This window comes from Neopelma chrysocephalum, unplaced genomic scaffold (assembly GCF_003984885.1).
Source record: "Neopelma chrysocephalum unplaced genomic scaffold, ASM398488v2 Primary Assembly neopelma1_135, whole genome shotgun sequence".
In the NCBI taxonomy this organism is placed as follows: domain Eukaryota; kingdom Metazoa; phylum Chordata; class Aves; order Passeriformes; family Pipridae; genus Neopelma; species Neopelma chrysocephalum.
This window is the reverse complement of record NW_020897797.1, coordinates 1,809,836-1,829,287: the sequence shown is the minus strand read 5'-3', so window position 1 is coordinate 1,829,287 and position 19,452 is coordinate 1,809,836. Positions and strand designations below refer to the sequence as shown.

Genomic DNA, 19,452 nt, shown 5'->3' with positions numbered 1-19,452 from the left:
TTAAATACTTGAAACCTGTCATTTTAACACATTTTTACTGTATCTCATGCAGCAAAGACAATGCTTTCAGATTAAAATGAAAAAGCTATTAATTTGGCACAAATCTTTCAATGAAGATGATGAAGAGGTTACAAGAAGGAGGTAAATATTTCACCACAGCATGAAATTACTTTGTTGTAATAAAGAACTTATAAAACTTAAAACTTTCTTACATTTGCAGTGGACATTACTTCTACAAGTCTAAGCTGATATGATATTTAAATCCCAAGGCTATCTTCTCATGCAGCAGTTTGTCTGTTCTGGAGGAAATGTAGCTCTGAGGATCCAAGTTAGCACAAATTCAGCCACAGAAGGTACAAACACAGGAGTGAAAATGCTGCCTCAAGCCAGAATGTGTCCTCAGATACATCTGTGTAGCTGAAATCAGTGCAAATATTCCATGTTTGCACCTGTGTAACTGAAAGCAGAATGCAGGTATCTGCTTCCCCTTTAGTCTCAATATTCAGTTAAGAAAACAAATTCAAGCTGTTCCCACTTCTTATGTTTACCAAATTCCTCTAATTGCTCTCCACAGGAAATACTTAGAGGATACTCTTATGCTGACATGCAAAATACTACACAGGGTGATTCCCCACTAACCTATTACTCAGAACTCTGTGCAAAGCCCCAGATATCAAGGTGGGACAAGCAGCTCTATCTGACTCTTGCTGATTTACCCAATTTGCACCCACGTAAGCAGAATTTAGAATATGTTTACAGAGCAGTTTTTAGCAGTAGCACAGGCTGCCTGCACAGATCTGCTGACTGGGAATCCTGAAGAACACAGGACGCATGTAGGGCCAGCAGTACAAGCAGTAGGCCATAAAGGGCCACAAGTTCTTAAGCAGAACTGAATAAATTCACTCGAAAGACCTGAAATATGAGGTGGCCAGTGGCTCACAAAGGGAGAAAAACAAAATCCTCAAACTTTCCAAAGAGCAAAAGCTTATTAATCTTTTTCTGTTCAGCTTCTAAAGTTTTATAACCACATATCTCACCTATACACAGTCTAAGACCAACGTGTCTTGTTCCGTGTAAACTCCCCAATCAATGCTGCCTCCTTTTCTATTAATCCACCCTTTAAAATACGTTCTTTTATCAGGTTTTAATGTCTAACATGATTTAATCAAGAACACATGCCTCATAAATATCATCTGTCATGTTCCATTAGTTTCATGTGGAAAAGTACAAGTCAATAAACAAAGGTTGTGCCATAAATCTGCCTTGAACACATTATACCTCAAATAAGAAAATAAAAACATGTGTGTCCTTTGACCTGGATATTCTTAACATGGAACTTCAGGTATTGTCTTATGCCTTTAAAAATGTCTAAAGCATTCACAATTAACTGCGTACCTAAGCAATTTCAATTTACATAATGTTGATATGGAGACGGTGATTAAATAAGCACTATGCCTTTAAGGCACCTGTTAAATAACATCACTGCCTCTGGGTTAAAACTGATATCCCGCCCTACACAATGAAAACCAGGTCCCTCCACCATGCAACTGTGCAGTAAAACCCCCTCATAACTCAGAGAAGCCACTGGGTTCAGTCATTAATAGAGAGAGGAGAAGAAAGGAGAGAAAAGGGGAAAAAAGAAAAAAAGCAGCACCTTCTCTTGAGCACTGCATGGAAATGTGGTTGCTGTAAGCACCAGTGAGCCCAATGGATCCCTAGGAGCTCTCCTTGGCCCCTCCACTCCAGCACGGGTGGGCACCAGTCTGTCACCAATTCTCTCATTGTCCAAGGACACAAATAACATCAGGTACTCAGTTTTGGTACTTACACCAATGACCAAACTTGATGCTTGGGTCATCTGGGAATTTTTATGTAAGGAAATTCCCAGCCTTTCCAGAGTTGCAGGCCACAGTCAGAGCTTTCCATCTCTTCTGCTCTTTACAACACACAGCAGTCTGTGGCTTTTGGTGTTTTCCACTAATGATCTCAGTTTGTTATACACTTTGAGGAGTGTGTTGTGGCTTGTGGGTGGTGTGGGACAGATGCTCCCTGCACTGAGTGCTGATTGCCTGCAACAGCAACAAACTGGTTATCATCCATGTGGTCTTTCCCAGTCCCTTGCTCCAGTGGGCTTTGGACTGGACACCCTCCCTGCCTGGCCTTCTGCCCTACAGCAGCACAGACGAGGGCCAGAGATTTCACTGGGGTCCCTGTCCATGCCCCAGAACCTTTCTGTGCAGCTGTCCGTTGTGTCCCAGATGACTTCCCAGGTGACTCACTCAAATTTAGCTCTGCTGGAAGCAATAATCCTTTCCTGAGGTCCCACTGACTTCTGTCGGATCTGGAAAGTGGGGGACAGTTCTGATTCCTGTCTAAAACCAGGGAAACTGGACTGACAACAGCTCTAGAGTCCATGGGAAAGAAAGTAAAATCTTTTCCTTTCATGCATTGGGAAATCTGAGAAACAAGAAACTCTTAACTCAAGAGTTCAGTTTTGAAGCTTTAAAAAGAAAATAAAGAATATCTGGGTTTTTTTCTTAATGACTACTGTGATCACATACACACACACTTACTTCCAGCAGGTCCAGTTTTATCTCTTGATGCAGATGGGCCTACACTCGTGTCCAAAGTGGTTGTAAATCTCTGTGAATGCAAGGAAGAGGCTGACAAGGGGATTCCTGTCACTACAGGAGTGTCCTCGCTCTCACACCTCTCAGCTGGCCATACTACCACACCTGTGGGCCCAGAGTGAAACTGCCAATTGCACAGGACTGCCAGACTAAGACAGCACCCAGAAGAGCGACCATCATCACAGCACCCTGGTGCTGCCCTTCACAAGTCAGGGTTTAGAGAACCAGCCCAAAAGGCTGGGCAGCGACTCAGCCCTCCAGAGAGTCTCCCAGGACATGGTGGGAGTACACAAAGTATTTTATTTTACATGTTAAGTGAGAGGACACTTCGTGTTCTCAGTGCCAGACACAGAATCAGTGCATGGTACACAGGTTCCCAGTGCTTACTCCAAGGCCACATCTAACCTGGCTGAACACCAGGCCCTTTGCTGGCAGAGCAACAAGTCTCTTCCAAAAACCTGCACTAATTACAGCTGCTCCCAAGGCCCTTGTAAACATCAGGTCCCACTTCCCAGCTCTTGCATTTCTTTTTCTTTCAATAACAGGATTTTTAAAAGAAAGAAGTCAGAAGATTCTGCACATTAGAGCAGTCTGATAGGAAAATCATAATACTTGCAATTCCCTGAGATCTTTTATCTCGCACATCTCAGACAGACTCCAACGGTATCACCTGGCAAGGAGCCAAAGGAGCTCTGCTACTAAACCAGCATGATAAGATCAGTGCTGAGTGGAGGAAACGCCAACAAAAATCTCCCACTTTTCCCTGGATTTTCATCCAAACAAACGAGTATGTCGCTCTAGTTCCCCACTCAACAAAGTCTCAGTACCTGAAGGTTGGCCCCATCCTCCTCCAGTAACAAAATGATTAAAAGTGCAGTGTATTTTCTCTGAGTCACTCCTCACCCCACTATTCGTCTATGAGGCCTCAACCACTTGGTGGAACAATAGATTTTCACATGGCAAAGCTTTCTAGGCAACTGTCTGCATCACGTGCTGGAACTAACAACGGGAAGAATCAAAATTAATACTATTGCACCACTCACAGAAGATGCCTTTAAAAGGAGACCCACAGAAAGCATGAACTGAGAATATTCAATGCCAGAAGACTAAGCACCAGATCCAGAGAGCTGTTTAGGCACTGAATTTCCACGGACGTCAATAGGAATTAGGTATCTGAATACCTCTCTGGATCAGATCTTTAGTAAAGCAAACTTTAAAGCTTGATTTTTCAGTAGTTCTACAGTTCCTATAAATTCTTCATCACCTCCTTTTAGGAGCAGGTCCTTCAAAGGAATGTCTAGGAGAGTCATCACACATTCATCTTGCCTGAAAATAACCATCCAGTTCTCAAAGCAAACAGGCTGGACCTAATAAGTACACAAAAAAAACAAACAAACAAAACAAAACACCACCTTTTATGGCATTGTTCAGGTGTCACTGTTTGGCTTCCTAGGAGCCATTTAATTCCATGAATCTCTAAAGCAAGATCCTGTCTCTACTTATAGCTTATGAAGTGGTAAGATGGTAAGAGGCATCTGACAGCTACTGCACTGTTGAAGAATACCTGATGGACACTGGCTGCTCCTTAAAACTTACAGATTGTTTTTAATTAACACAGGCATCATGGAATTTCACTTGGTCTTAAAACAACAAAAAACAAAAAACCCCAAGCAAATCCAAGAAACGTGTCCACAAGAGCATAAACCAACAAACTGACAGGGTTCTGTAACTGAACATCTTTAAAAGAGACTGAACTTAGCGGGCACCAAATGGAAATCACTTGCCTCATACCGAAATATAAATCAAAGATACCACCCAAAGGAAAGGGGAAGGAAAAAAAGGCCCTTGTGATGACAGTTCAGATTGAAATTAATTTGCCCACTTGCAGAAATTCAGAAAGTGTTTGCTCTTGATTTTTCACCCCCACCACATGGCAGCTGCTTTCTCCCGAAGCACACACACACACTGTTGTGGGCTGTTGGAGCTAGACAGCCAACACTGGGAATAGCCACGTCCCGCAGTGGCACGGCAAGGAACGGGCACAGCGGCCACTCCACAGGGTGTGCAGAGCACTAAGTACACACACAGACACAGACTTGTGTCTGGCCCAGGGACTGACAGAAGGAGAAGGTGTCACAAATATAAATCTTGGGCTGAGGAGCCAAAGAACTCAACTGAATTTTAGTCACATGGGTATCTCTCAGTTTCCCTTGGCTGCCTCGATCAACTGTAGCCCAGAGTTGTAAAACCTGCCCACAGCTGCTCTGCTCACCCCCAACCTGACGTTTCACACTGTGACTTTATGCAGGCTTGTTTGGATCTAACAAGGTCCTTATTTTTCTACAATGCAGGAAATAAGGAAACCAGCCATCAATTATTAGAAGCGCTGCAGATCTGAGCTGTGTGGCTGTAAAACAGATTTTTCTTTAATGAAACTGAGCTGGCATTTGCCAGAAATAACAAGTGCCCAAGACCAAAATGTAAATCAAAACTAAAGGAGAGTTTTCAAAACTTTGAATCATTGGTAGCAACAGACAAGCTCAGAAGGAGGTTGGTATGATTTTGGAATGTCTTAAAAATGTGTGACTAATATGACTTCTAAAGACATTATTTGTGAGTTAGTATTTCAGTCTCCCCACAGAAGGAAAACATCATGACCAGAGAGGGCCACAATGTTTGCTGTAATAACTGTGTTAGTATGTCACTATTGCGGGGCTAGGAAGAAGGCTGAGCCTTTGTTTTCACTTCAGAAAACAAAGAAAGGGAAGACATTCATGTTGAAAAGCATCAGTGCCTGGTAAGAGACGATTACAACCATTATGCTTTCCCCGCGTGTCCCGGTTTTAAACACAGCGCTTGGTTTTAGTTGGTCTGAGCCCAGGTCCTGGGAGACAGCAGGTTCCATCACACATCTCTGAACAGACTTGTCTAGTCAAGGAGGAGTGGTGCTGTTTGCTGAAGAGAGAGACATAACAAGAGGAAAGAAAGGGCGGGTTTGGAGGAAACATTAGTTGCTAGTGATTCCCTCACCATAACTACTGTCAAAACTGTGTCACTGTGGCTCCTCCTTCCCAGCCTGTCTCCCACTCTTTGTCATGAAACCCAGACTGAGGGCTTCAGTTTGGCCTCAACTGGATGCCGGGCTCACGGACTGCAATGCACAGGGTACATGAAGGAACAGCAGCAGCAGGTCTGGCAGTAGGAGATGGTCTGGAATCCAATTTTTACAGATTGCAAGTGGAGGCCCTTGGAATGGTCCAGCTTGTTCATCTGCCATTGACTGCTGCTTGTTCAATTCTGCCATTGAATGCAATTGTTCATGGTTGAAATGAATCATTTCTTCCACAGGAACATTCAAACCTCGCTCAGCCACTCCAAATACCAGAGCTTTTATCATATCCTTTGCTAAGCTGTGCCAGGGTTAATTATTCTTACAGTCAAAATCATCTATCTTCCTTCTTGCTTGACTTTTCTCTGTTTCCAGCCATGGGATACCGTTCTGCATTTACCTGCACTCAAAAGAACCCCTGAGTACCCCACATTTTCTCCTCTGGTGCATCTCCAGATTGCCTCTAATCTTCCATTAGTCCATCAGTATCACATACAGGTCAGCATCTTCCAGTTTTTCCAGTTCTTCTCCAAGTTCTTTGATTTTTCAAAGCTATTTAAGAAAGTCTGAGCATTAATCTATCTTCCTGCAGCTAGAGTGATAATTAACAGAAGGATAACATCACTTCTCTATGCTTTTTAAAAATGTATCATATCACCTTGTACCTCATTAGATATTAATTTTCTCAGACTAATGGAATGTGACATCCCAATCCTTTTCAGTGTCACTGCTTTCCAAGACATACAGTCTCCCACCTATAAAAACAGTTTATATCCTCCATGCCAAGGTACTGCCTCATATGTCTGATGGCATGAAAATACCTGTTGTCCAGTTCCTAATCATTGCTTAAGAAATCCATGTTGCATGCCAGTCACTTCCTAATTTTTATTAAATAAAAATTACTAAATAAAAACATTCCCTTAATTTGAAGGAACAAACTTTACTGGCAGTGGATTTCTATATTCTGTGAGGATTCCAGCAGAAACTATTAGATAACACTGGGAACAAAACTCAAACTTTCAGAGTTGTATACAAAATAGTCACTGTACAAAATACTTCTATTTGATGTGCATCTCAATTTCTATCAGTAACTCACTTTTTACTCCTTTCAAAAGGCAACATTATTGTTTTCTATACCACTATTTTTCTGCCATCATTGAATGTGACTGTTCAAAATGTATCACAGCAATTTAAGTTTACTCTACCAACACATTCACCTCTGTCAGCCTCTCTCTCAGGCTTATTATAAAACAAGAACTAGTTTGATAACTCTTAAGAAGCAGAACAGCTTCCTTCAGCTGCTCTCTTAATGCAAATTTCTGCCATAATATATCCCTAGTTATAAACAGCCTAAACTCCACGTGGACCATAAGGATGTAGATATGACCAACAACTAAAGGCTGCAGGACTTCTGCATGGTCAGTTAATTTTCATATTTGGAAAACAGGATGCACTGCAAACGAATAATAATTCAATGTGAGCCTAATTCAGTATCAATAAGGCTATTTCCTTCTTCAGAACAATGGTTGGCATTTTCTATCCCCAACAGGCAATCATTTGTTAGCAATGGCATGTCCCCAGAATGCCACAGAACATTTCACAACTACTCTGCACATAAAATCAATCATTTTCCATGCCCAGTTGTCCCACCACTGGCTCTCCCAACTGCTGCTCTGAGAGCCCTTCACTCAGCCTGGTTTTTATTGTGTGCCTTCTCAGTGTTTTCTTGACAAACGAGTGGCCAGAAACACCAACCTTAGACAAGGAGAGATCTGAACTTCGTTCAGCAAGTCAAAGAGGATAGAAGCCTTGAATATTACAGTTTGAGAGACCTCTTCTAACTCTCTGGTGCCTAAGCAGTTGAGTGTGGGAATTCAAAATGTCACAGGAAAGACAGTCGCGCCCGAAGAGTTACATTCCACAGTCAGCTTTCCATCCAGCCTGTCTTTAAAAACTCCAGGGATGAACAACTCACAGCCTGCTTGGGCACCAGATATCAAAAGCTTAGTGTACTCCTAGATAGTACCCTTCTTAGTGTTGAGCCCACACAATCCCTGTGGAAGAACAGACCAATCTAGAAGAGACAGAAGGTGCTGAAGATCAGGTGCATTTTGGACAGTATTTAGTTACCAACAGGGAAAACCTACAGCCACACTCAGCTTCAGAAAGGATGCAACAGGAGATTTTCTCCTGTACCAGCAGAACAAGACCGGTGCTTCTGAAGGGTGTGTGGGCACCATGCACACAAATGGCAACTCTGATCCATAAATTGGTCAATTCCATGTTTAGAAGATCCTTTTCATATATAATTTATATTCTGAATCAGGGTTGCTCATCAAACTAGCAAATGCTGCAGTCAGCAGCCTTCACACTGGAACATGTATCCAGTCTCCCATATTTTCTCTAGTGGTAGTTAGTGCCATAATTCACTTTATCTAAATGCTAGCTGATTATGAGGCTATTTTTCACCAAGTTTTCTCTCATTTTACATTACCTAGGCTCCAAAACAGCCTTCCTGTCTCTTCAGAGGGACTGCCTGCTGCCAAAACATCTACCCCACACATAAAACTTCTTTATCACCTCTAATATTTACTGTTCTTAATTTTCAAGTCTCCCAGCACCTTCTCCAGCAACTGATAAAAACTCTGTTGTTGGCATTAACACTAACCCTTCGCAAGGAAAGTTCCCCAAGCACGTTAGTCTCATTTTGGGAAACTTAACCTGGGTACCACTGAAGCAGCAAGTCTCTGCAAAACACTAGTTTTTCACTCAAACTTGCCATATAAGCTGCACTTGTAGCCAATGCCATCATACACTCAGGCTCAAAACACTACTGATGATTAGTCATTCTAGTGGTTTGCTCTCACTTTCTAGATTTTGGTCTCCTTTATATTAGCTTTCTATGACTAAACTTGCAAAACATACTCACTTGTTAAAGTATTTGTGGAACTGGCAAATGTATAGGTATAAAAGTGAATTTTGACAAAGCAGTTCAAGTACTCATGCCAGCAATCTCTGCCTAACAGCTTCTGACAGGATGCAGTAACAGAAAGATCTGGTATGAATAATGGTTCCAATAAAAGTCAGCCAAATCACCCTGACAGATTTGGAGTATTTATACATTCAGCAGACCAAAAGCTATTTACACCAATTGCCATACTTCAACATATTTAGCCCACAACTCAAACAAGTTACAACTCTTCATATATATTTAAAAATAAATGAACAGCGCAATGGCACAAGGTAAAGGACAGGCCAGGAAGCGAAGAGAGTAGAGAGAAAAAGTCACTGAGACTCAAGGACAGAGAAAGAGCAAGTGGATTCTAGGGATAAACATCCCCTTCAATTTCCTGCATACCCATTCAAATCAGAGAGATGCTGAAATGGGTGGGTACCTTCGTTCTGAAAGGAGAACCACTCACATACATTGGCTGTAGCTTATCCCCACAAAAATATGACAAGTCAGCAGACCCTCTCAAATAGCTCAAGAACTTCAATAAAAAGAATACAGGCCAATTTGTGGTGACTTGGCAAGAAGAAAAATAAGAAGCAAACTGTTCAGATTAAAAACGTGAGACATCTTTTTCTTTTGCCAAGTGAACTCAGCCCATACTTACAGGACAAACTTTTATGCGTTAGCCCTCCAGCCCTTAAGTCTGCCTCCTTTTCATCCACTCTTGGATTTAAAATGGCGTCACTTCAGATTTGCACTGGAGTTAGGGACAATGGAATCGGGCCAGCTCAGTTTCAGTTGAACATAAACCAGCTCTGATGACTTCAAGGAAACAACATTACTAGAATCAGATATCCAGAAAGGAGGAATTTACTGTTGCTTTTTCTTCTTCAAGTCCTGGGAGATGGTCTCAGCTGCGTGCAAAATCTGTTCTGTCAGAGTGATGAGGATCTTGGGAACCTTGTAGTAGCCACCTGCACCTCAAGCCCACGGGCACACAGTTCATGGGGTGATCTCTACCTCAAGAGCAACAAACCATAAGAGACTTTTCCATCTGCTGGAAGGCAAGAGCAACCCAGCAAATTTTAATACAACAAAACAAACCGGGGGGGGAAATTTTCCTCCGAACGGGTACTTATTTTTGGCTATTTCCAACACAGCTTCTTTAATACAGCCTCCTTTCCCTCCCCTCAGCATGTCAGATGCTAAAATAAATGGGAGAATTTGTTCCTCTGCAACAATTCTGCAACTGGCAGCGTAAACCTCATGCCAAGGAGTAAGAAGCCCAACTAAAATGTTCTGTTAAAATCCTTGCTCTCCCAAAGATAACAAAGATGCATTTTGCACTTTTCACCACTCACACTCGGGGAGACTCACCACCAAGGACAAGCACCACGTACTTCGCACAGCCAAGAGAGAAATGCAGTCCATGCACACGCTGTGTAGAAGGGGTGCAGTGCCACCCCAAGCTGATACAGCCACATGTTGCATGAACATCCTGCACCACCACCAGATCAGATCTCAAACAGAGCACAGCCACATCACCCCAACGCTGCACCTGAACTAACAAACTCTGTCTCTCAGCACAGAAATTTAAGCTGGCCCTGACGGTGTGTGAAACAACTGCCCTGTTTCTGGCTCCGGCTTGTCTTTCTCTACACCATACTCGGATATGCTCTCACAGTAGGAATATCATGAACAGTACAGATGTGCCCCAAAACGATACAAGTGGCACAATCTAGTTCAAGCACCCTTGTTCTTTTCACTCGAAACATTTATATGCTTGGCCGTGTTGGTTGCTGGCACAATCCTGCACCCTTTCTGCCTGTTTCACATACGGTGGTTGATCACACCAGCTTTAAACCCAGGCATGGCCTTGAACAGAAAGAAAAATTAAAGGTGAACATGCTTTGTGTTACCAGATCTTGGCATTCGAGCTACTGGGCCAAAAGTGCTCGCACGCTTTTCCCTCCTGGAGAGAATTTAACACTTGGATCTTGTCTTCTGGGTCTCAAAGAAGCATGGATGGAATTTTCAAACACATTCAGTACTGGCCTTCTCCTGAAGTCAAGTTCCTGCAATTTCAGCAGGAGCAGCAGGGCAAAGCAAGAGTTATGAAACCTCACATTAAATCCTTTCTGGGATTTTCCCAGAAAATACTGGGTAATAAAACAGAAATTTCCTCTTTTATCTGTTCTCACTTTAACTCTCTCTTCTCTGTCCAGCACAGATGGGGGTTGGGAGGTAGGCAGGACTTACATAAGGGAAATAAACGCTCTTTTAAGAGTGAAGTAAGTCCTTCTGAATGCAAAGTGCTGCTTTCCTCGAGCACCCTGTCCCGTCCTGTTTAGTCTTCTCTCTTAAGCAACTGCTACTCCGGAGATGTTCCATCAAAGAGCACAACTCATGGTCATTGTGACTGATCGCTCCCTCCCAGTGAAGGATTCAGGTTAAATCAAAGCCAGCTGCTTCAGAGAGGGGAAGGCGGCTAAAAAGAAGTTAAACAAAATAATAATAAAAAATGCAATCTAGAACCTACATGGATAGGAAATCTACTCTTGTATTTCAAATAAATAACTCTAAGGTATTTAAGCCTCATGCACAGAAAACAATTTTGTAACTTTTTTTAAGTCATCCTCTTGCATTGTTGTTCTGCCCTAATAACTCTGAAATGTGCTACTCATCTCTCCCAGTTAAATATCCTGTTTCACAAGCCCACTCCTAGATATCTGAAACTGCACAGCATTTCTATCTAGCTTTAGGCATCTAGCATTCCAAAGAATTAATATTTAAACTTATTATAAAGGAATGGGGATTGCGTTAAGCATGTAGCATTTAGCAAAACATTCATATTAATAAACTGCTGTGTTGCTTGTTTGAAGCACATTTATCATTCTTTAAACTCAAAAAAAAGATAATGCCCCAAAACTGACACATGTATCTATTTTTCTTCTAATACAACCAAGACTTAGATAGGATTATAGAGTGGAAACTATTAAATTTCAATTTTTACAATACGCTTAAAATTATATTATCTTTCTTTGCCTGGGGGATTGTTGACTTCAGTATTTAAGTGAATTAACCACAGCAAATTGTGAAAAAGCAGTGAATCACAGCACTTATTTTAAATAATCCTACACCCTCTACCTCTTCTTGGGAAGTGCCTCATGTTAACATTTTTATACACATTATTGCTCTTATATCTCTTGATTATAGATAAATGAATAAAAAACTGCTAATCTGTTCCAAGACATCACTAATTGGTATTTTTCCTCTTATATTAGCCTTTGATTTACACCTCAGATATGTTCTCCCAAGCCAGCACGTGTAATTTATTTACAGCACTAGAAGGCAGGCAAAATACATCATCTACTGTTATACAACCTTCTACAAGGTATTAAAATACCAGGCCCCTGGAGACACACTTCATATAGTTCAGCAAGTTCCAAAATAAACCAAACCACCAACCCCTTAAGCACTTAAAACAACAATGGACATCTGTATTAAAAAGTTAGTTTTACTGTATTTGATGATGTCGCCTTCGTGTCATTTTTCCCCTTGGCTGATATGCAAACAAGAATTAAGAATGTATTTGCTTTCCCCTCATTCTAAAATAACAAACAACTGTATAGCTCTCACAAAACCCTCTTATCACATATGTAAATGCCAGAATTAAATGCAGTTTAAGATTTTTGCATTCATTTAACCCTTAGAATAAATTTGATCATGTAGGTTCAATCACACTGCTCTTTGCCAACCCACTGTGCAAAATAATCACACATTAGATACACTGAAATATAAGAAGGGTCAGACATAATTATGAGATTTGAAGCAAAACAGTTGCTTGAAAAAAAAAAGGAAAAAAAAGGAACAAAAGAGATAGAGCTCAAGCACTTTGCATTGATTTGACTGAGATCAACCTTATAATTCCTAAATGTTCCAAACCATAACAGAACCAAAAATACAGAATTTGCATCTATTTCCTGTTGCAGCTCTGGCAATGCCTCATCTGTTTTACAAGTAGTCCCCTGTCTACAAATAACCTTAATCATTAACAATCATTTCATAAAGTCAAACTAATGACCGTAATAAAAAAAAAAAAAGAAGTCCTTGTTCCAGGTAACTAGTGAAGCACAGATTCTGAGAACAGAAAGTTCAGGTTCCAACTGAGATTTCACATACAGGGTGCCAGAAATGTAATAGGAGGGGAAGGAAAAAGGGGAATTCTTTGCCTCTATTCTTCAAAGCCTGTGGAGAAAGGTAGACCCGCGGTAGCCTGCTCTGATAGTTATCTCAATGAAGGAACCGGCCCTGGCTTTTCTTTACACGCCCCATTTAAACGCAATAAAACGGCCTGAGTGGTTTTAACTGGTCGTTCCATGTCACTGTAACGCTCCCTGCTCCCGGGAGGAGATAACAGCTGTGCCATATTCCCAAACACATACTTTTGCTATTGTTTGCACATTTGTAGGGCGAGATTACGCTGTACCACAGCCAGCGAGCGCTGCCCTTGCTTTGGAACCCTCTATTCCCCGAGTTACATCAGTGTGCTGGGAAACGACGTTTGGTGGCTGAGGGAAAAAAGGCAAACAAACCCCAGTCTATTAAAAGCCATTTCATGCACTGTGAAATGATTACTAGATTGCATGCCTGTTCAGGCCTGTTGACATACACTGATAGAAACCTGGAGTGCAAAATGGAATGGTTTACATCTATATTCCCCCTCCAATTACCCTGCCATCGACATCTTCAACAGTTCTAAAATCACTAAATAGAAGAACTTCTAGAATAATAGTAATTATGGCACCGAACATGAAAATTATATTCACTGTACTACAAATTTCTGTTCATAGTCCATACATTATTCCACTTCCTAGCTTACAGATGGATTTAATACAAGCTTGTTAGTTACTCTACGAGCTTTTCCCTGTACGCAGAATAAAGAACTTCTGTAATATTAGGATTGAAATACTGACCCAGCTAAAGTTAGTGGCAAGACTCCTACTGATGTTAATTGTTTAGAGTAAAATTTTGTCCCTCTTATTCAACAAAAAAACCAAACCACTTCATCGCAATGAAGTACAGTCTCCCAGAAGACACTCACTTTACGTTTGGCAGTTTCACTTAACAGAATCTTGAAGCACTTCCAGAATATAATCTCAAATACACTCAAAATCCTCAGTATACACTTAAGAGTTTATGTGTATACAGGATTGATCTCTATCATGCAAATAATCATTCAGATATTTAATTCAGATACTCTAAGTCTAAAGTATTTCTGGTTGATGAGACTGCTGACAGGGATACAGTAATGTAGATACTTCAGAACTTCCAAGATGTAGATTTTTCAACTTTTCCTTACTTTAAAAGAAGAAAGGGTATTTTTCTTCTCACCCCACTTAGCCCAGTATATAATAACATCCATTAATGAAACATTGTAAAGACAGAACAAGTAATTTCTTATTTTTTACTCTATTTCTTCAAGCAAAATTCATATTACAAAATCTCTCCCAATTATTAGACTTATTTGACATTATCTGTTATTCCATATAAGTCTGCACAATATCACAATGTTAAGATAGATACATTATTTTTTCTCTTCAGTTTTTTCCAACAGCTGTTGTTTTCTCATGAAGCAGAAAGAAGATTTTTTGCTTTTATTTTACAAGTACTGAATGCCTTTATATGACAGGCTGATCATTAGATCTCCTGGTTTGTATTTACTAAATATTCTCTACTACTAATTCCTAAATTACAAAGGATTTAATTATTAGATACAATTAAACCTCTTTTAAATTAAATCCATGAAAGGCTCATCTTCAATTCAGTGACTGATTTTGCAACACAAACCATTAGAAGAAATTCCTTCAGCAGCAAGTAACTGGAAGTTATTTTCCTATTCAAGACAAGTAAGCATTATAGCCAGTTTAAGGGAGAAGACAGCTACAATTTATTCCAAATTACTTGATGCACACATTCTCCAATTTGCAGTTTCTTCTCTTTTCTGCTCTTACAAAACAAAATTAAGCAAAAAAAAAGACCATGCAATAAAAATGTAGCTCTGTAACTGCATGTTTTGCTCAAATAAACCTTTAAATTCCTTTTTGTAGCGGAGAGTTCAAATGCAGCAAGCAAGAGGAACTAGAGTGAAAATAAGAAAAATTTATTACTACAGCTCTATAAAAAAACTGAGAGAGTTTAGAGATCACCATACCAGTGAGCCCATTCCGTGTCTTCCTTATCAGTTCATATTGTATTTATCAGCTCTAGGCAGTCCCACTTGCTCCAGTGGGATAATTCAGGTGAACACAGACAAGGTGCTTGAAAGAAAGCGGCAGGATCAGGCCCAAGACCACTCAATACACCTAATAAGTCATACAAGCAAAGCACATGCTTTTGCTTAAGCTCCCAACAGCATAAGCTGTTACTTTCACAAGGACTGTCCTGATAGTCAAGGAAATGGTCACAGGGGGTTTAAATGGCAAGATTTAACCTTCCTTCTCAACAGCAGAAGGAAATGAATACATTTCAATACATTGGTCATATGTTTGCTGAAAGCAGCTACAGTTAACAACAAACACAAAAAAAATCCAACCCATTTTCCCCTTGTCTGAATAAAAAATACTCTCAACAAGGAAACGTCCAACTACTGCAACCCGAAGAGCTTATTGTTTTGCCCACTGTAAGTTAATATCTGAAGTGGTTACTGCAAAGGTCCAGGCCATTTGGATGATTTCCCAGTGGCACAGCTAACAGGATAAATCTCGTCATTTCTACTGAGTCATGAATTAGGTACACTGAACAAAACTGAAAAAGAATGAAAAGGAGAAGTGTTTCCTGGTAACAACCATAATCAATGCCATTTAAAAACTGAGGTATTTGACATCTTTATGGATTACTCTTTTGTCACTACTAAAGTTTCCCTTCCCAAAAGCTGCTTTCCTAGAGACAATAATTATTTTGCCCTGTGTTACTTTCAAAACGGTCATACTGTAGCATGAAATTCAGCAAAACAGAACCAAAGCCATAGAATCTCAGGAAAACATTGTAAAATAGACTTCATACCTTATAGTACAGTTGTTCTATGCCCAGCAGATCACAAATGCCTCTAAAAAGCAGTGGCTGTGTGCAAATACTCTGCCCTGTGACACACAGGGAAATCGATGACCAAGAAAAGCGTGGCACGTATCACAGCCTGTCACACCACAAGGGGTAGGATGGGTGAAAACTGGGTGTTTATTTTAAACAGCTCCCAGACAGAACAAAGCACGAAGCACAGTTCCAAAATACTAATATTTCTGGTGAACAATCAACAGCTCCATCCTGCAAACTTTAAACCCAAATGATCTAATTCCCAGAAGTAATCCTCACCACCACCCCTCAAGTTCTTGTTTGGCTGCTCATGTAAAAGGCACGGAAGCATTTTGCAGGATCATAACTTAAACACTGTGAAGCAGTGGAGTAACACCAGAAGAGACATTACAACAGCAGGATGCTTCTTCCCCATTGTGATTACTTCAAAGCTGCCCTTTTTATTAGTGGGGCAGTGTATCATTTTGATTCATTCTTTAAAAAAAAAAAATTAAAAAGTAAGGCTTGTTTAGGAAAAAAAATTTACAGGCAACTATAAAAAGCGGGTTTGCTCTTGTTAAAGAGTGTCTTTTACCTGCCCTACTTGCAATTTTCAACCGTGGATAAACCAAAACCAGGAGGCACATTCTGTAATCTAACCCAGATTGCAGAGGGAATTACTGGGTACATGGTACTCTGGGGCTGGAGAACAGGAGACGCACGGCACAATGGTCTGAAATCAAGCTGTCATCAGTTTCCTACCCAAAACCCTTCACTGGGTAAATCTGTGTATTTCCCTCATTCCCACTTCTTAGCTCTAGCCTGTTATATCACATCTACATGCAGCTGTCCCCAGTCCTTTATCTTCCTAAGAGAACCAGGGTTGTTGGGAGATAGCTTACACTGCTCTTTGAAAGATGCTCTTCTGCACATATACTCTGATTTTTCAGTTAGATCACAGTGAGCAATGGAGTGATTTCTGTTATTTCTGTGGAACTGACTCAGAAGCACAGAGTGTAGAGCAGGGGCTGGCAGCTTGCAGCGTTCAGCAGGAGAACTCCAAAATGCCCGAGTGGACATTAAAGCACTTGCTGACACCATATAGGTCAAACGGAGCGGCACAGCCCACATATTTTAAATTATCTGGCCCAAAATGTTACTTTTTAATTTTCCTAACTCCTCCTGACAATGTCTTCTCAGGGAAAAAAAAATGGCAAAAACTAAATAAACAAAACAAACACAAAAAACCAAACAAACAAAATACCCCCCCCCAAAAAAAAACCTCAGCGTTGCCTGTCTTTGGAAAAATCCAACATTACCCATCAAATCACCCAGCTGCTCAGTAGATGAACCCTATCCTGCTCATGGATACCTCCTACTTAGTCCCATGACTCAAGTAACCCATATGCTGAAGCAACCACAAGGTAACACCCTGGACAGAAAACACATTAAACAAAAACAGCAACAAAACTTAAAACACTTTTTTTTCTTTCCCCCAGTGGCGAAAATGAGAAATTGATCAGTCAGGAAAGATGAATTAGCAACCTTCTCCCATGCCCACCTACATCTACTGTAAGAGCCCCAACAGTACGGAAATTACACTTTTCCCCTTTCCCTCTCTATGCTCTTGCTCTTTGCAACACCAAGAGGAATATGCATGAAAAGAGAGCTAAGTAGCTCAAAGGGAAAAAGAAAAAAGAAAAAAAAAGTGCTTCAACAGTTTTCTCGTTCAGGGCAACGCACAGGCAGGATTTTAAGCTGGTATGAACCCCGTCAAGTGGCACCAACCTCACTCGTGGCACCACGAGGGACTCGAACACCGCATGAGTCCCTTCCACAGGCAGCAGAGGCAGCAGCACAGCGGTACTAGAGCTTGTAGCTCTGCTTCATACTCTGTGAACCCTCCTTCTCCCCTCTCCAAACCTGGGTCTGTGTAACAGACCTTCATTTCATTCCTGCCAAACATTAACAACATCTTTTTTTTTTCATCAGGAGAGAAGAATTGCAGCATTAACAAACAGAAAAATAAAAAAGGTAATTTATAACCTGCTGCTACACTCTGTCTGTATTCACTGGTGATGAACAAACATATCCTGCAGTCTGCAGGACAGACCTAGCACAGATTGAGGTGTTCATTAACATAACTTCATGGCAATGAAAGGTGCCATCACCCTAGGTAACAAGCTCACAAAAGAAAACGTCACTAGTCCAAGGGCATGCAGCCTACTTTTAGTTTTCAGAAGAATGGATAGAACGGGATGCACTGAAAAAAATCCCAGTGGGAACCGTCTTAAGATAACTGCATGTACATCTCTAAAATAGAGAATGAGAATGAACTGAGAATTAAAAAAGAGAATTACCTTTTAACATTACAGAAATGATTCCTTTAATGCTAATAACCTTAGGTGCACATACGTCTCTGCAAGTGCCTTTGTAACATAAAGGAATGCTTCAATTCCCTCTGATCCCAGCCAGTGATACCTCAGAGCGATTATTTCAAAACTAGATTTTGATTAACAAATTCCAGCTCAATTAACAAGTTCTAGCTCAAAAAGGCAATTAATAGATTTTTAGTGGGCAATTCCTAACCTAACTTCAGTGCCACTTAGCAATGGATAAATGAAAAATCAGGCGTTTGTTAAGTAGCAGAATTTGACCTTTCAGGCACCAGGAATTCCCAAGTCTGAGGATTCACTGCCTGAATCCAGCATTTGTAACACCTCCTTGAAATACAAACTATAAATCCAAGCAACCGTGGTGAAACTGCTGAATAAGAACCAGGCATTTATTGTCAGCCAGGCGTGCTCACAAACAAACACCCCACACTCACACTCTGGCACAGGACAGACCAGCCCAGTCTTCAGCACCATCCCCAAAACAGCCACCTCTGAGACGCGACAGAACCAGCAGCACTCGCTCAGGAGAACTAAAAAAGATGCTTGTCTCGAGATTTTTTAAAGAATATTGAGAAACAGTCAGCTTCAGACTGTCAAAGAACACTCTGGTTTATCCTGTGCCTCCAAGGTGCACAGAAAAACAAAACTTTCAAAGCCTGAAGTGAAATTAACAAGTTAGAAAACACCCTGAAGACCAAAAAGAAGGGGGGGAAGCTTGTTACGCGTTTTTATTTGTTTGGTGAATAGTTTTTTGGTGGTGGTAGTGTTCAGTTCACGCATTTTTTAAACTCACCCTTCACGCTCTGATGTTTCTGCTGCTGGAAATAATCTTTAGAGCCTCTAGCGCATCGCAGCTCCTGCGCCCTCGGCAGAATCGGGATCCTCTCGAATATGCTGGGTCGCTTGGGGATGAAATCTAGCAGAGGTGCTGACATTTCAGGGGGGCTCTGCTGAGGCTCCGCGTGGTCACCGCCGTTGCTGACAGATACTTTAAAGGACATCTGAGGACTCAAGTGGGCTTTAGCAGCGCTGGGACGAGTCGCCCGCGGCAGATCCTTCTGGGGCGCTCCGTGGCATTTGTCGGTCAGCTCGAAGCGGGCGCTGCTGCTTTTCTGCCCCGCGGCGAGCTCACAGTGCATGTCCGCGGGCTGCCGGGCCCCGCGCCGCTGTCCTGCACCGAGCGGCACACGGGCTGTCAGCGCGGGCTGCCCCAGCCCTCAGCCCTCACCCCTCGCCGCCTCCCGCCTCAGCCCCGCGCCGCCAACGGCCGGTAACCGCCGCCCGTGCGGCGAC

General features: G+C 41.5%; 1 protein-coding gene across 4 annotated transcripts in view; it reads right to left on the bottom strand.

The window, feature by feature from the left end:
• GLIS1 (GLIS family zinc finger 1) overlaps nucleotides 1–19,452 on the bottom strand; it is a 191,462-nt gene that overhangs the window by 162,345 nt on the left and 9,665 nt on the right. For all 4 annotated transcript variants that reach the window (XM_027699014.1, XM_027699016.1, XM_027699012.1 and 1 more), the window contains one exon: nucleotides 18,953–19,330. In XM_027699014.1, coding sequence (XP_027554815.1) covers nucleotides 18,953–19,298 — 346 coding nt within the window. In that variant the 5' untranslated portion in view covers nucleotides 19,299–19,330. The remainder of the gene's footprint in view (nucleotides 1–18,952; nucleotides 19,331–19,452) is intronic.